The 18,621-nt window shown below is 38.0% G+C and overlaps 1 protein-coding gene across 6 annotated transcripts in view; it reads left to right on the top strand.

The window, feature by feature from the left end:
• The window catches only part of LOC136878882 (solute carrier family 12 member 8), a 108,804-nt gene that overhangs the window by 27,001 nt on the left and 63,182 nt on the right, over positions 1-18,621 (top strand). For all 6 annotated transcript variants that reach the window (XM_068228842.1, XM_068228841.1, XM_068228843.1 and 3 more), the window contains exon 4: positions 9,086-9,231. In XM_068228842.1, coding sequence (XP_068084943.1) covers positions 9,086-9,231 — 146 coding nt within the window. The remainder of the gene's footprint in view (positions 1-9,085; positions 9,232-18,621) is intronic.

Genomic DNA, 18,621 nt, shown 5'->3' with positions numbered 1-18,621 from the left:
TGGACATTGATAAAATGGCAAAATAAAATTCAGGCCAGTATTTTTAAGAAGTATGATAGGAAAGATAAGAAAGGACAGGAAGGAAATCAGAGTGAAAAGGCTTTATAACAGAATAGGGAGGGATGAACTTAGACGGTTTGGGCATGTTAAGAGGATGGAACAAGGAAGGATGCCAAAACAGATAATGGAGACCCAGATGGAAGGAGGGAGGACAAGAGGGAGACCCAGACTAAGGTGGCTGAAGACTATCAAGAATAGTACAATTAGAAGAAACCTGGATTGCAACACAGTTGGGAGGAACAGTGGTGGTTGGATAGAGGAAAATGGAAAGGTGCCATAAACATTTCATCCCAGCAGGAGCTGGATGAGGGAAATGGATGATGATGATGATGATGAATGGATTATGTTGTGAAGATAATGAAACATAATATCAGCGATGACTTCAAGACATTTTCTTTTGCGGGTGATTTGATGCTGTGGGAAACAGAAATAGTGCAACAGAAGTTCAACAGCTGGAGCTACCATTTTAAGAAGTTTGACCTTAAAATTAATTGCGCTGGGCTGAGTGGCTCAGACGGTTAAGGCGCTGGCCTTCTAACCCCAACTTGGCAGGTTCGATCGTGGCTTGGTCCGGTGGTATTTGAAGGTGCTCAAATATGACAGCCCCGTGTTGGTAGATTTACTGCCACGTAAAAGAACTCCTGCGGGAGTAAATTCCGGCACATCGGCGTCTCCGAAGACCTTAAAAAGTAGTTAGTGGGACGTAAAGCAAATAACATTATTATTATTATTATTATTATTATTATTATTATTATTATTATTATTATTATTATTATTATTATTATTAAAATTAGTTGCAGAGAAAACAGTCGGCAGGTAAAGATAAAAACTATACGTTGGATGATGTGAAACTAGAAGTACTTTAATTATTTTGTAATCTGACATAACCGAGCAAGTGGCTGTGCAGTTTGGTTCATGTAGCTATCAGCTTGCATCCGGAAGAGAGTGGGTTCGAACCTCACTGTCGGCAGCCTTGAAAATGGTTTTCCGTGGTTTCCCATTTTCACACCAAGCAATGCTGGGGCTGTACTTTAATTAAGGCCACAGTGGGTTCCTTTCCACTCCTATCCTAGCCCCTTCCTATCCCATCGTCGCCATAAGATCTGTGTGTGTCGCTGTGATGTAAAGGAGATTCTAATATGACATAGCCAGTCCTCTGCTGATATGACTGATAGGGTTCAGAAATGAGCTCAGTTTTATCACAAATTCAGAAATATTCTCTTGGACAATTAAATGCCTGTAAATACCTGTTAGGTCAGGCCTGCTTCTACAGTAACATCATTTGTCTTAAAACTTGTAGCATCAATAGTAGAGAGAATAGCAGACTTTAAGCTGCAGACATGAAGTTCCTTAGATCAAAGCTCCAGAAAATCCTAAAGGAAAAAGATCAAGTAGAACAACTACCCTCTGAAACCATAACTAGTGGTTGGGTGCATAAAAAAAAGAGTGGCAAGAGAATTGTTTAAAAAGGTGTTGGAAGGCAAGAGACATAAAGGCTGATCAAGGAAGTTACGGGTTAATCAAATAAAGCAGGACCCAGAAGGAAGGTGTTGAATCCACGGGGAAACAAAAAGATGTACCTAGATAAACAGAGATGGAAAACATTCTTACTCTGCACTCAAGTAACTGAAGGAATAATAATAATGATAATAATAATAATAATAATAATAATAAATACATACATACAAATTTCATAGTTTAACATACATATTCTGTATGTAGACCACTGCCGCAGATGTTACATGGACAAAATCCAGATATCTTCCATCGTAAGCTCTCACTGAATACTCTGACACTATGTGCATTAGTGTTTGTTTCTCAGTACCACAGTCAAGTGGAGAGAGGGCAGCTTATTCCACTTGTACAGTGAGTCTGCACTTACACCATGATTGCACCAAATCCCTCTCGACAGATCAAACCCTTTGTACCTTCATTGAGATAGATTGCATGTCTCAGAGTTCTGAAGGAGCGAACAACCTCCAGTCAAAAAAGCTCTTTCTTCTCAAGCAGAAGTAATCGGGCTACTAATTGTTGGACTATGCATATAGGTGGGTCCCTTGATCGGAGCCTGGTAGAGTATACGTTGGCTAATATAATGTTCTTGCATATTACTAATTTATATTTTTCCAGAATATACTTTGGAAAAAGGTTGTTCATTTCCTTGTTTCAATATTTTTTACTGTCAAATGAGAATGTGAAATGTCTGTGTATTCATTCTTTAATGCCCCTGAGAGAGAATTTCAAATGTGTATTGGGAAATGCAGAATGTTAATGTGATCATGATTTTTTAATTTAAAAAAAATTTTTTTGAAAGAGACTTGTATCCCCTGTGTATTATAAACAAGTTGGTTGAGATTGATGTAGCAAATATAAAGATTTTCTCCAGCTTATCTCGGGAATTTCTGGTCTTGCTAGAGTCACGATGGAACTGTTTAAGATTTTGGCTTAGAGTTTAAGGCCGGATTTCTATTCTGACAACGCATTATTTTTCAAGTAAATATTCCAACCTAAAATTGAGTGGGATTTGAACATTACTTTTCTGGGTGGGAAACCAGCAGCTAAATCACTGCACTAATTTCCCAACTCCTCTTCCCTTGATCAAGCAAATATGAAGAATGCTAACGGGAAATGGCATGAAATAAATTCAATGTGGGGACTGGGTAGCAGAGGATATTATAAGAAACAGAGCTCACTCATAAGAAGTCTGTTGTTATGAAAGGTGATGATTTTAAAGCTCTGCGCATGCAGTGGCCTCATTTGTATTCAGTTCAGCTGACTCATTTTGGGAAGAGATCTCCATGTGTAGAAGTAATCACCTTGGTGATTCTGAACTACATTGTCTTTTTTTTCTTTGTAATTTGTAATGAGAAGGGCTCAGATGTTTAAGACCTAAAAATAGCTCAAATAAGCAAGCAAATATGACCTCAGAAGTGACAAAATATGACCTCAAAAGTGACTACTGTATATATGATGTAAAAATCACAAAATATGACCCAAAAATGATTGACCCTAATATGGCCATTTTAAAATAAATTATCGAAATGGCAATTCCTTTGATATATATTTAACTAAGTTCTTTATTCTTACTTTCGTATCAATTTCCTGAATGTACATGTTTAGCATTTATTCAGTCTATTGTCCTTGATTCACTTACAAAACCTTTTAAGCCCGATTTCATTAATATTATTCACATGCATTAAAGGTTAACTTGAACACCACAAAACGAATTATGTAGATGTGTTTCAATATATTATGGTAGGGCGGCAGGGCCTATAGTGCAAACTCGCATGCCTTTTCCATTCTCCGCGGGTGGAACTGAAGTGTATGGGAAGATTCACCTTCAAAGCAACAGGTGCGAAAGATCGATTTATCACTTAATACATTCTTGTAAGAAGATAGGCTCCTTTCTTCGTCACAAGACGTTATTGGTGTATATTTAAATAATGTTAAATCACTGCTGTGAGTATGTACTCATCTTAAAGTGTATTGGTACCTTCTCCTCTAAGAACATGATTTATCTTGCACACACAGCGAAAACCATCATTTCGATTAAGCATGTTTTTAAGTTTACGTTTTACACTGTCACAACTATTCCATGTGATTAAAATAAATAAATAAATAAATAAATAAATAAATAAATAAATAAATAAATAAATAAATAAACAATTAATTAATTAATTTTATATGAATACTGAATTTTCCCTTCTACACGTACTAAATGTACGTAACACGACCTAATAGGTTGAAAGTCGGTTTCCACTTTTATATATTTAACAAACCCGAGCTTTCCGCCAAATTACATTGGCCTTCATCAGGGCATGTGAAGGCCTGCCTCCGACAGTGAGCAAAGATATTCTTCGAAGGAATGTGGAAGTCACGACCATACTATCCATGGTGTCCCCACTAACTGGACTTGGGGATCGTTGTGCTGTGGTGGTTGGGAGGGAAGTTACCGATTCACTGCCCTCTATCAATGCATGATAGTATTATGTATGTGTTTTTGGTGTTCAGGTGATTGTTGTACTGAAAGTTCAACACTTCTCACAATTTCAATACTTGCATGAATTTCTAAGCTGGCAGCTTCTAAATGAGTAATTGCACTGGATATAATTCCAAAGTTCAATTTAATATATGCCAGACTTTCTGAAAAACTGTTAGAAAACAATTCCTGTGCAATCTTAATAGAAGAGGCATCATCTTTGTTGAAGCCATTAACTGTGTTTTTGATAGTGGAGTAGTTCTCGCAGTAATACATGGCAGTATCGAGCCACGTTCCCCACCTAGTAAGAGCTGGCTGTGGAGGGAGTAGAATGATATGCTCTCTCTGAAACTTTTGAGTTTAGTAGAAAAATATCCCCAGGGCGATCAGCACGGTGTTTTCCAGTAATTACATTCCCTATATATCTACCTGCAGTGTCCGTCGTCTCATCAGTAGATATCCAAATCTTATTGTTTGCTACACTGTGTCGTATTTGATTTAGAGTATCTTCGTAGCAAAGCGATAAATAGTTTTGTGAAATGGGGATTGTTCACTTTGTTTAGAGGAATGTTTGCAGATACTATCATCTCTCAAAGTTCCTTTGTAAAATTGGGACATCTGTCCATCGCTGAAGATGTAACAGCCTTATCAAATATCAATTGCTGCCTCTTCTTGTAGGTGGGTTGTTGTTTGACATTGCTGCTGTGTTTTGTCGTTTTACAATGTTGTTGCACATTGAAACATTTTTCAGTCACGACTTTCACTTCGCACAACTTTCAAAGTAGAACTAAACTGCCTGTACAGAAATATTTTTTTCCAAATTTCTGGGAAGGTATGAGTGAAATTTTCGTACTTTGAGCCAAAAACTCTGTTATTCTTTTTATTCATACAAAAATAGCCCAATTCTTCCCCTTTCAGAAAATTATTTTATTTTAGTCATTCCAGCTTTTTTAAAGCTTGTAGAAACCATTTAATATGAGCCCACAGGACATTTAAAAACCCAGAACCACACCCACACATCCTCTAATGCAATGGAAAAAGACATTGGAGAGGTCCTGTGGAAGAGCTCCATCAAGAATGGTTTCCATTACACATCATTATTGTCAGATGGGGATGCCAAGACCTATGCCCATTTGGATGAGATTGAAGTTTATGGTCCAGAACAAACAATTGAGAAAGAAGGATGCATAGATCATATTTCTAAGTGCCTTAGTACTGCTCTTTGCAACACTGTAAAGGAATTGAGGGCGAAGGGTGTGTCACTGAGTGGGTGAAAAGAGGGCAATTTGAAAGAGAGCACTATAACTAAATTGACCCATTATTATAGGCATGTCATATTACATACTATCCACTTCATGTCCGTATCGATAATATGATCCAAATAATTAATGAAAACAAAAAATTCCACCTAATCGATACTCGATTTTTAGTGCATTGTCAAAAAGAATTGTAATAGTTGAATGATATGCTCTCTCTGAAACGTTTGAGTTTAGTAGAAAAATATCCCCAGGGCGATCAGTGTTTTCCAGTAATTACATTCCCTATATATCTACCTGCAGTGTCTGTCGTCTCATCAGTAGATATCCAAATCTTATTGTTTGCTACACTGTGTCGTATTTGATTTAGAGTATCTTCGTAGCAAAGCGATAAATAGTTTTGTGAAATGGGGATTGTTCACTTTAGGTGGAATTTTTGTTTTCATTAATTATTAGGCATCGATTAGGTGGAATTTTTTGTTTTCATTAATTATTAGGCATGTCATAGTCAATAATATTCCAGATGTAGGGAAAATGAAGAGGGAAGTTTTTGCAACTCTTAGACACTGACTGCTGACCGCAAGCCTCAGCATTTGATTTGTCCTAAAGGTATCGACTCCTGGTGTTTCTACAATTGACAACAGGCAGAAGGAAAACCAATTGGTAGTCACAGTAGAATGAGTTGTAAGCTTAGTCCTTCTGTTGTAGAGAAGATAGCACCTGTGTATTTATGACTGGCCTCAGATCAGATATTAGCGCTGTACAGCGGGGAAGACTCGGAATGCTAACGAGTCACTCTATAATGTAGTGTGGAGTAAGTGCCCCAAGGAGACATTTATTTCCAAGACAAAACTTAAACTTGACATCCTCAGGGATGTCTCAGAATTCAATATAGGACATTACAAAACTCTGGCAACCCTTCAGAAATTCGACCATCCCTATGAACTCAGTTTCTCTGTGCAAGATACAAGATGTTAGACATATTGCTCGGGCACAGAAGAGGGGCCGTGATCAGGAAAAAATAACTAGGAGACATGTAAAATGGCAGAAGATATCTAAGGAAGAAACCACAAGGAGATGTGAGGGGGAAACGTATGGAGTAGGGCAGTTCTGAGTGAGTAAATATTAACTTGCCTTTTTCTCGCGTTGCTCTTTTTCAATGTTTTGCTGTGTACAAAATGCTCCTTGCAATGTAATTCTTATCAGATATTGTTGTAACTTGGTAAGGTTGTTACTAAGGGTACAGTTATGAGGAGAAATCAAATATAAATGGGATTTTTTAAAAAAAAATTCATTTATTGAAAAACACAAGGCAATTGCAATTTATTTTTCCACATAGGTTCCAGCTTTGGAAATGCATTTTTCCTAGCATATGGGCAGCTTTTTGCTGCCCTCATCGTAAAAAGAACAGGGTTGTGTCACCAGTCATTTGCACACAAAGTCTTCCACACTCTCGTCATCTTCAAATCATTGCCCTCCTAGAGCTTTTAAGTGGTCTGAACAAATGGAAATTGCAGGGCGATAAGTCTGAGCTATAAGGAGGATGATCAAGTGTAGTCCAGTGCTTTTCCTGTAGCTTGGAGACAGTTAGAGCTGCAGTATGGGGCCGTGCATTGTCGTGGAGGAGGATGACCTGTCGAATCGGTTAGTCTCTTCTTTTGCGGCCATATGCAACCCCCACCTTGTTCAACAACTCGCAGTAGTAGCAGCATTTATTGTACGTCGCTCATGCAAAAAAAATCAATCTGCAAAATGCCTCGCCGATCGAAAAAAACGGTTGCAAGAACTTTGCCAGCTGACAGTTGGTCAAGTCATGGCTTTAACTGATGCTGCCTCCCCTTTCCTCCACCATTCCTTACTGGCTTGTTTGGATTTATGAGTGTAGTGGTGGACCCATGTTTCGTCGCAGGTGACGATCTGACTTAAAAAAAAAAAATCACCTTTTCCCGCAAACCTTGCTGTAAGCCTCTGACAGACCTCCAAACGTCTTCCTTTGACAATGTTTGATCACTGAACTGTGCAGTCAACCTCTGGCAAATTTCCGCCGCTGTAACTTCTTCATGAGCAAGAAATTTTATAATTATGTGTTGGGCAGTGCAGAGGTTCACCTGTTGCTCTGACATCATGAGTGTTACTGACGAAATGGTGGGAAATATCTAACAGCATGCTCTCCCCACTCCTAATGGTTCCACCTAAACATAGAAGCGCGGACCAGTCCTACCAACTGTCGATGTTCAGGAACAAAAATCCTGTTTATATTTGATTGATCTTTGTGTGTAGATTTGTATTGGTTTTGAACTGCTTTGATTTTTAATATGAATTTTGATAGGTAGATTCAAAATTTAAATCCTGATTTTTTTAAATATATGAAATGAGAATTTAAACATTTCTGGAAAGAACAGCATCCATCTACACTAAAACCAATTACAATTATTGTTTCTATAAATCTTAACTATATGTTTTTTGAAAATCAGCTTGATCAAACAAAAACTTTGTCGCAAGGGACTTTTTAATGCCACAAAAAATGGCAATAACTTGAAAACTAATAAAGCTAATAAATCATAAATTAGAACATTACATGCCAGTGACAGTCTATGCAAGTGGTTAAAATTTGGTAATTATGTAATGATACTGTGGAAGTTGAAAAATTCAGTAATACACTAGTAGAAGACTTTTCCTTAGGTATACTGGAATGTGTGCTGGGATTACGATTCACTGTAAACTGTTGCTTATGTAAGTGAAAGGATGTTGAGGTTCTAATATCTGAACAAAGACAAGTGAGCAGTTGCTGAAAGTAATTAGCTCACTGCTGAGATTAGTTTTTCAGGGTTATTTCTGTCTCTACCAGGGAGACCGGGTTGCCGAGTACAGCAGGTGGAATAAAAGGTGCAGTAAGGTCTATGACTTTCTTTCTATACAAAGGGTATTCCACATATATTAACTGCAGATGTGATACCAAGAAGCAGTTTTGTGAATACTGATTTGCATTTGGTAATACTGATTTGCATTTGGTAAAATGAAGATGATTTTGCACAGCTACAGCTGTCTTCAAACTACCGAAATATGACTGTGAAAATAGCTCAAAATATGACCTTATGACTAAAAGTAGCCAAAATATGCATTTTTATGACAAATAAAAATAATTTAATTGTGACGATAATCACCTGAATTGCACCAAAATTGAATCAGGCAAGAAAATAGCGACAAAGAAAAAATGACTTTTCCTAAACATCCGAGCCCTAGTAGTGAGTAATAATGGCCTACAAGTAAATCTCATTAGATCAAACATCTAAATAACATGGAAGCCTAATAACATACATACTTTTAGAGAAAATATTACCGCATGAGTTGGCTGCACGGTACAGATAATGTAGCTGCAAGCTTGCATTCATGAGATTGTAGGTTTGAACGTCAGCATCACCAGATGTGAAGATGTTTTCCCCATTTTCACTCCAAGTAGTGCTGGGATTGTATCTTAATTAAGGCTATGACCATTTCCTTCTCAGCTGCAGTCCTTTCCTATCCCAATGCAGCTGGAAACCTATCTGAGTTAATAAAGCATTATACCCCTCGGGAAAGAAACAAAATTAGCATTGTGCATGTACTGTATTTTGATGCTTACTTTCATGACCTGGTAACTTTGCTCAATCAATTGCAACCACCCTGCATATAAAATGAATTGCAACCCTCTTGATACTGTATTTTTATTTTAAATCTCTTACTTTATGATAATAGTGTAAGTATTAATTGCTGCTTGATAACACATTGCTTACCATTTGTCTTCTGACAGTATCAATCGCTCTAATATCCGTATTGTCTGCTGTCGGCATTTGTGAACGTTGTCGAGTGGAAAGTGGTGGTGTCTATTTTCTGGTTGCTCACGTCCTTGGATCTCGGTTCGGAGGAGCTCTTGGTCTCCTGTATGTATTTGGACAGGTAAGTTGTTCAAGTAAAACTGTATATGAGTGTTAACCACTTGAATATTTATTTAGGAAGACTGCTCTGTAGTATATTACCACCGAGCGAGTTGGCCGTGCGCGTTGAGGCGCGCGGCTGTGAGCTTGCATCCGGGAGATAGTAGGTTCGAATCCCACTATCGGCAGCCCTGAAGATGGTTTTCCGTGGTTTCCCATTTTCACACCAGGCAAATGCTGGGGCTGTACCTTAATTAAGGCCACGGCCGCTTCCTTCCAATTCCTAGGCCTTTCCTATCCCATCGTCGCCATAAGACCTATCTGTGTCGGTGCGACGTAAAGCCCCTAGCAAAAAAAAAAGTATATTACCATCTAATTGTGCTCTGCATGTATGATACTTCAACCTGCGAGAACCAATTTATTATTTCTCATTTATTGTCTTGTTTCATAATTCTTTGGTAGTTTATGTACAGAACTTCATACTAGACTTACAAGATTTTCAGACAGTCAGAAAGGGATACTGACCATTTTTTTAAATCCGAGCACAAACTTGCAAAAACTTTCTTATTAAATAAATAGATTTATTTACTATATGTTTAGAATTCACAGAAAATAACCTTAACCCTAACGTACATAGCATTACAAACATCAGCAGTCACCTGTGGATTCTGTAGAACTGTCATATTTACAGCTTTTCAGTGTATTACTAAAAAAAAAATATTATTGTTACTGAAGTCAGGAAAGTCCCACTATAATTCAGTTTCACTCATGAGATTCAAACTAGCTGTGCTTCTTTTGTTGATCTTTTTTTCTTTTTAATACAAAAAAGATTTTTTACATACTCATTTGAGCAGTCAAGAAAAAATGTATGAAATATAAAGTATTGGGGATATTCACTGAAAGTTGTTCACTGAAAAATTGTAACCAATTCTTTCCCCATTTGATTCAAACTTCTCACTATTCAGTGAGTGCCCTTAAGCTATCTTGAAATACACAAAGTACGTCATAAAAATTGTCACAATTTAATTCTATACATATTTAAGATTTTTTGAAAACATTAAATATGTCTTTAAGGTTGGAAAACTTACCTAGGAGATAATCTAATTGTTGAATTTATGAAAAAAATCATATGTGCAGTATATATTTTTTAATGCAAACCTAAGTCTAAACGTGATATATAGGATTTTTGACATCTTGTACGATGATGGTATAGGGGACAAATTTTCCTCTTCCAGTATGGGACGACAGACAAGTCTTCATACTACCTGTGGGAAAATCTATGAGGGATAGCTGCCTTAAAGGTTATGTGGTTACAGGGAAACCACAAAATCTAATGACGGTGCCAAAATGAGGCGTACTAGGCAAGATTAGGAGTGAGGTAGTTTGCCATTGCTTTCCTCACTGGGCCAGAAAGTGCTATTGCAGCACAACTGACCTTCTGAGCAACACCTTTCATAACACTCAGACCCACTGGTCGTGCTCCGAATGTCCTTACTCAGCACTACCCATACCTCAGCAGCTTCCATTGTCACAGCTGTGGATAAGACAAACTTTGGTGGAAGCTACATTTGGATCTGGCCTGTGCGAAGAGACAGAGGCAAAAATACTGGATCCATCAAGAAATGTCAGTGGGCAGACTGGGTGGATAAACCCTCATGAATATTTGTTTAAAATAAATACATTTTTCTGGTTTTTAATCAGATATACTCAAAATGAACATAGTCTATATATTTTTCAGTTTTTAATTTTTTTCCTAATGCTGCCCCCTGTATTGTAGTTATTCCTTGTGAAAGATACTTTATTTTTCCTTTGCAGATGCAATGCACATTGTGATTTATAATTGACATTTAATTTCTTGTAATATTTAGAATAGTGTCATGTAAACCTAAAACACAAATACAAAACAGAGAAATAAATGAATAGAAAAATTTGTGACTGGTCCTTGCATGCCACAGAGAACTCAGTCCAAACCAAACCAAACCCCATGGCACTACAGCCCTTGAAGGGCCTTGGCCTGCCAAGCGACCGCTGCTCATCCTGAAGGCCTGCAGATTGCGAGGTGTCGTGTGGTCAGCACGACAAATCCTCTCGGCCATTATTCTTGGCTTTCTAGACTGGGGCCGCTGTCTCACCGTCAGATAGCTCCTCAATTCTAATCATGTAGGCTGAGTGGACTTCGAACCAGCCATCAGGTCCAGGTAAAAATGCCTGGCCTGGAATCGAACCCGGGGTCTCTGGGTAAGAGGCAGGCATGCTACCCCTACACCACGGGGCCAGCACAGAGAACTCGGTCACTAACAGGTATGTGGTAACTCTACTACTGGTATGATAGCAGATTTATTATTAACTTCTCAACAGAGAGTAGCGACATGACAACTGGCTGTAGGTTCCATGGCTGTGATCATTATATTTCTGGTCACAATGAATTACAAGCTTCCTTCCTCAACAGTAAGACATAGTCAGTTCATGCAAGTTTTGCAGAACGGAAGTAAAATTTAATTCTGTGTAAAATGTTATGATGTGTTTTTTTTTTCATTGCTTTATATTATCTTGGCAGATGGCTGGCCTTGGCTGTTGTTATCTGTAATAACTTTTTGTTGTCCATAAAGTTTTTACTGTTTTATAGTATTGGAGAACATAAAAGAGTACTTAACTGTAGGACTGCCAGCACTATAGTCTATACTGCAGAGGGAGTTTTCAATAAATGTATGCATATTTTCATATTGCTCCCAGTAGCATATTTATTAACCAACGTAGATTTTTATACAGCATTATGAAGCTGAAGCAAATTATAAATTGAGGATAGATCTTAATAAAAAGCTAAATAATTGAAAAAAATTCATTTTTCCACAGTTTACGAAAATGTATACCAAAACTCAGAAGAGAAACAAAAAGTCAGAATATACAGAATATTAGTGCCAAAATTTCCAAAGCACTCCTTTTGTAATTGTCAAATTTACTAATCAATGAATATTTCAAAGCAGGTTAAGAGAATTTTTAATGAGTTTTAAGTAAATATAGCAAACTTAGTCATTTTGTCTCCAACGAAACACATTTTACCCAATATAGATATTCCTTACATTAATATGAACCTAAGAGTTAGCTTATACAAAATCTACCAATATATATATATATATATATATATATATCTCTCTCTCTCTCTCTCGTTACATAAAAAAACAATTAAAAAAGCTTCCATTTGTCAACAGCATGGCATGGTACAAAACACACATTGGAAGAGAAACAAATATTTACAGTACAAAAATGTAGCATAATTCCATGTTAATGGCTATAACTAATTAATAATTATAAAATGCACACTTCCCCACCATTACTGAACCATACATATCAAAACAGTCATAAAAAGTAAAAAAATACACTGTATTGTAATTTTTTAATTGCTCGATTTTTTATTCCTCTCGATTCTTTTTCCCTCTTTTGACCTCTATTAATGTTCCAACTGGTTCCAGCACTTTTCATGTAAGCCCACATTACAACTAGATGATCTATCCTATTTCATATGTGTACCAAATAATGCACATTTCCTCTCTTGTTTTCCTGATAGTTTGGCATAATAATGTCCACTGCCACTAGCTAATGACTTAGGACTGGGAATAAAAGAAGCATTTTGAACCAGAAGGAGTAGGTTTGAACACATCTTCTGTTATTTCAATAATGAAGTCTATCCTCTCAAGTCAACTTTTGATATCACTGTTATCTCAGTATGCTGTGTGAGCCTTGTCATATTCATCTGATTTTGGAATACCTTTCTCCAGTACTTCTTTGTTACATGTATGGCACACTTTCAAATGTTTCACATCTCCACCACCCATTCCTTTATTATACTTCTGCAGTAGTATAGGTTTTACAATTACCTTATTCTTTTTTTTACACTTGCAACTGTATTTTTGGCAGGCTGTCCAGTACTAAGACTAAGTACTACTTTCCTAGTTTTCTTTTCCATGAAACCACATTCTAAGACTTCCCCTTTCCTATAATACTTAGTTTCACTGGCAGTTAGCTTTAAAAACTTGTACTGGAAAGTCGTTAAAACACGGGTGGCAAACCTTGCTCGCCATAAGCGCAGAGCTTGTGCTAGAAATACCTGTGCACACATATACAAGTTTCTTCCCTCTCAGTTGGCTTGTACTTGCTGATTTAGGGCTGTGTACACCTATCGATGACTGGATCCAGTTACCTGATATGGTCTAAAAGTAATGGTTGAAACACACTGCTAGATAGGCTGTGGCATAGTGATTGACACAGTGATTTGTTAGCGTTTGTTTTTGTGTACTTTTGTATCAGTTTGTGATCCTTTGCTCTGAGGAATGCGTGACAGAGGGGGTAAGAAGTAAGGAAACTATTGTTAGAACACCCTCTCTCTCTGCCCAAGGACAGATTCTCAGAAATAGCACTCAAGTAATATTCCTCTCAGTACCGTTACGTTACCCCCGCATATATCCTTCGATTTTTCACCCTGCTTTCTCAGTTCTTTGTCAATCAGTTATGTTTGAAACCTGTTAATGTGAACTGTGTCTTTGTTCCTAAAAGTGTAAAATGCTTCCAAAACAGCGCAAGATTGATAGCAAGTGTAGGAGATTTAATGAATCTTGGTTGGGAAATTACTTCCTGAGCAAGTATGGAAGTAAAGTGATTTGTGTTATATGCATTGAAGTCATAGCAGTTATGAAAGAGTACACTATTATCAGACAAAACATTCTCATAATTTTGATAAACTTATTGAGCATGAACGTGACAGGCTCCTTGGCTGAATAGTCAGCGTTGAGGCCTTCGGTTCAGAAGGTCCCTGGTTCGATTCCCGGCCGGGACAGGAATTTTAATCAAGTCTGATTAATTCTCCTGGCTCGGGGACTGGGTGTTTGTGTTTGTCCCAACACTTTCATCTTCATATTCAGGCGACACACTATACTACCAACCACCACAGCAACACACAATCGTGATTACATCCCTCCATATGGGGTTGGCGTCAGGAAGGGCATCCTGCCGTAAAACAGGGCCAAATCCACATGTGCGACAGAGTTCACACCAGCGACCCCACAAATGTGGGAAAAGCGGTAGAAAAGTAAGAAAAGAAAAAAAGATTGAGCATGAATGTATGACTAAAGCTAAAATCACGAATGAGTCGTCCAGTTGCAAAACCCGTTATGTCCATTTTTCTCAAAATGAGTTATCACTGTCATTGTATGCAGCTCATCAAAATACACAATTCAGTAACAAGTAATGAAAATCATTTTATTTTTCATATTGAAAGAATCTCAATAATAATATAAGAGAATTTATTGGACTCCAACCTATTCAATACATTACAGGATGTTAACATTTTTAGTTAAACATCGTTAAAATGGAGACATGTTTCGCCCCCCATGTGGGGCATCATCAGTCATATCAAAGCACCTCAAAATTAAACCAGACGTCTGGTTGGAAATTATGAACTTAATATGTAAGAAAGAACACATTAAAAACACGTACAAGGTCCTATGCTAAACGAAATAACAATAGACTAGTTACACATAGTAAAATACGCTAGTGGTTTCTTAATATTAAAATGAGGCCATCATATGTACAGTATAACAATGAAAGTAATCAAAGTCTATATGATATTGAGTTCGATGGTAGTTCTACGTAGTATATACAAATGTTGGAAAAATAAAATACAATTTACAATTACTGTACACTTATTTATAATTGTTAAAATTGATGAGGTAAAACATTCCAATTTGTCTATTTGTAATTTGGCTCCAACCAAAATAATTTGCCCTAGGATTCATGAGGTAGTCAACTCCGTTGGCCACTCTCTATGTGAATGGAGTGCACAGTGCAAGTGAACAGCTTTTGTTGATTATAAAATGAGGCTGTGCTAAGACAGAGTTAAAACAACACTGGCTTCAAATGAAGATAGACCGGGCGAGTTGGCCGTGCGTGTTGAGGCGCGCGGCTGTGAGCTTGCATCCGGGAGATAGTAGGTTCGAATCCCACTATCGGCAGCCCTGAAGATGGTTTTCCGTGGTTTCCCATTTTCACACCAGGCAAATGCTGGGGCTGTACCTTAATTAAGGCCACGGCCGCTTCCTTCCAACTCCTAGGCCTTTCCCATCCCATCGTCGCCATAAGACCTCTCTGTGTCGGTGCGACGTAAAGCCCCTAGCAAAAAAAAAAAAAAATGAAGATAGTTAAAGACATCATTAGATTCTTCCTAGTTGACTAGAGGTTTGCGTATATTTTATTGTTGAAGTGTGGGAAAGTCAGTTGTTGGTTGAATGGGCAACGGTCGAAAATGTTGTGCAGTGCAATCGGTGTTTGAGCTGTCCTACATGTGAGGGAATCTGAAAATGGAGGATTTGTCTTAATTAGTTAAGTGAAATAACGGAAAAAGAGAAAAAAGGGGGGAAATCATTTAGAAATGAAAGATGTGAAAGTTAAAACTCGCCTTGAAAGCTGTTGAGCTGTTACCTAATTGCTAGGAGGTTTGTGGAGCACTGGCTGTCGCTAATGTCCTGCTCATCGTGTTGTACGTGTGATGTCTTAGAGGAGGGGAGTGGATTTGAGTTTCGTCATGCCGTTTTTTTTTTTGCGGCTGCACAATTATTATTTCCGCGGGCTTAAGGACCATTAACTTAAAATTGGCATCATAATACCGAAGAGAACCCGTTGAAAATTTTCCGGCAATACCTGTTCCATGCGTCTCTACAATACGACGATCCATCAGGAAATTATTCTTGCTGTCTATAAAACTGTTACTTTTACTCAGCGTCAGATATAACCGGCTACCGCTACACGCATGTCTCGCTTGCCAGGTTCGGCCAAATTCAGCGGCTAGCGATGTATAGGCCTAATCGCGGACGTTGAAAGTCAAGGAACGAGTTTATTGCGCCACGGTATGCCCATTCCGCCCTTGCGTTTTTCGTGCACATATTTCACAATTTCATCTTCGACTTCTTTAAAGCGTCCTTGTTGCGGACCACTGAATGCATTTTTTTTTAGCTCTTTGTCTTCACACTAATGCCAAATATTGGCTTTAGTTAGGCCTATGCCGTATTTTCTTGCGGCTGCACAATTATTCTACATTTCCGAGTGTTTAATAACCATTAACTTAAAATTGGCATCATAATATCGACTAGAACCCGTGAAAAGTTGCCGGCAATACCTTTTCCACGTATCTGTACAATACGACTATCCATCACGAAAATATTCCTGTTGTGTCTAAAACTTAGTTTTACTAAGCGTCATGTACAATAGACGCGTTGTAACTCTGCCACTGAGTAGCCATGGTCTTTCTAAGAATTCGAAGGGTCGCATGTTTTGATGCCATTCTGCAGATTTGAGAAACGTTTTTGTAGAGGCTAATAGAACGCTATTCTCTCTTCACTATTTCCTGAGATCCATTCCCATTGACGTTACACACAGGCATTGTACAACCGGTTGTCGCGGCTAGCGATGTACAGTATAGTAAAGAGGCGGTCGTTTATTGTCAACGAGTTCTGTGCGCGAGTGAAAAGAAGCAGCGTGGTTACCGCGGTAGTTGCCAGTGGTATCCATTAAGTTACTGTTAGGCCGCGAATGCAACAACCCTTGAGTTTTCGCATGAGATTCTGAGAAATAAAAAATCTTGCATTCGGAGAAATACGATACGGCATCACTCCAGAGGTTTCTGTGGCAAACACCTCAGTTTTCTTCTTCAAACAGCGTCACCTAACCTAACCGTATATGTATCATGAAAACATATTTGAAACGCATGTAGAGAAATGATAACCTCTTCGCTAAAAATTTACATGTAAATAGCCTTTCCGAAATTTAACTAGACGCGAGAAGATACGAAATATCTTCTGAAATCAGTGATGTACTCTGCCATATCTTCAGGTGTATCACATTCTTACTTAATTTCCGTATATAACATTAAAATTAAGATATCGTTTATTTCAATCTTATCTTTAACGAGTTAACAACCGTTATTGGACAAGTTATTTACGCATTTATTACGAAAATATGTTCTCTTTCATTTCGAATTTACGGAACAGCTGTCGACGGGTATTACTAATCGACTCCGACATCGCCTCTGAATGTCGACGAGAGAACTCGCTAATGCACATAGCGAGGAAACGATGCCGAAGGTAATAGATCGCATGCAATATCACCGCTGGGGTGCATAAATATCGGTAACGGAAAAAAATCGATCGTAATAACGGATGCGTCAGTGATAGGGTTCTCGCTGTAACTGAAGGACGATACACAGTTTAATATAGGAATTTTTAAGGGACAGAAAAAAGTCGTTGCTATAACTGAGTTCTCGTTATATGTCATACTCGCTATATCGGACTTCTACTGTATATTTTTGGTCCAAAAAATGTGTAAGTTTTCGAACTCGGTCATGAGCCTGCCTTTATCTAGTCTTTTTAAAATTTAGAGATCCTGTTCGATTGTGGTAAAACTATGTCCTTAGCATCCATGAGCATCCATATGAAAGACACCGGACATAGTTTTACCACAATCGAACAGGATCTCCAAATTTTAAAAAGACTAGATAAAGGCAGGCTCATGACCGAGTTCGAAAACTTATACCTTTTTTTGGACCAAAAATATAATAATAAAAATTTAAATGATCCAATAGACAACCGAAGCCCCGTTTACGAACAATTAATATTTTCGCTCAATAGTTTAAATCTGAAAGACAAAAGACTTGTTAACGTCCTCAAAACAAGCTCTCCAAGCACCCCCACTAAGCCTCTCAACTCATCGCGCCCCTATTCTCCCTCCAATACACACAACTCCTCCCCAAGCGCCAATCACGTACCCACAGCTCCGCCTTCTCAAATCCACTCCCCTCCTTTAAGACGTCACACGTACAACACGAGGAGCAGGACATTAGCGACAGCCAGTGCTCCACAAACCTCCTAGCAATTAGGTAACAGCTCAACAGTTTTCAAGGTGAGTTTTAACTTTCACATCTTTCATTTCTCAATGATTTCCCCCCTTTTTTCTCTTTTTCCATTATTTCACTTAACTAATTAAGACAAATCCTCCATTTTCAGATTCCCTCACATGTAGAACAGCTCAAACACTGATTGCACTGCACAACATTTTCGACCGTTGCCGATTCAACCAACAACTGACTTTCCCACACTTCAACAACAAAATATACGCAAACCTCTAGTCAACTAAGAAGAATCTAATGATGTCTTTAACTATCTTCATTTGAAGCCGGTGTTGTTTTAACTCTGTCTTAGCACGGCCTCATTTTATAATCAACAAAAGCTGTTCACTTGCACTGTGCACTCCATTCACATAGAGAGTGACCAACGGAGTTGACTACCTCATGAATCCTAGGGCGAATTATTTTGGTTGGAGCCAAATTACAAATAGACAAATTGGAATGTTTTACCTCATCAATTTTAAC

This window comes from Anabrus simplex, chromosome 8, assembly GCF_040414725.1.
Source record: "Anabrus simplex isolate iqAnaSimp1 chromosome 8, ASM4041472v1, whole genome shotgun sequence".
NCBI lineage: Eukaryota > Metazoa > Arthropoda > Insecta > Orthoptera > Tettigoniidae > Anabrus > Anabrus simplex.
This window is presented reverse-complemented; position numbering and strand designations above follow the sequence as displayed.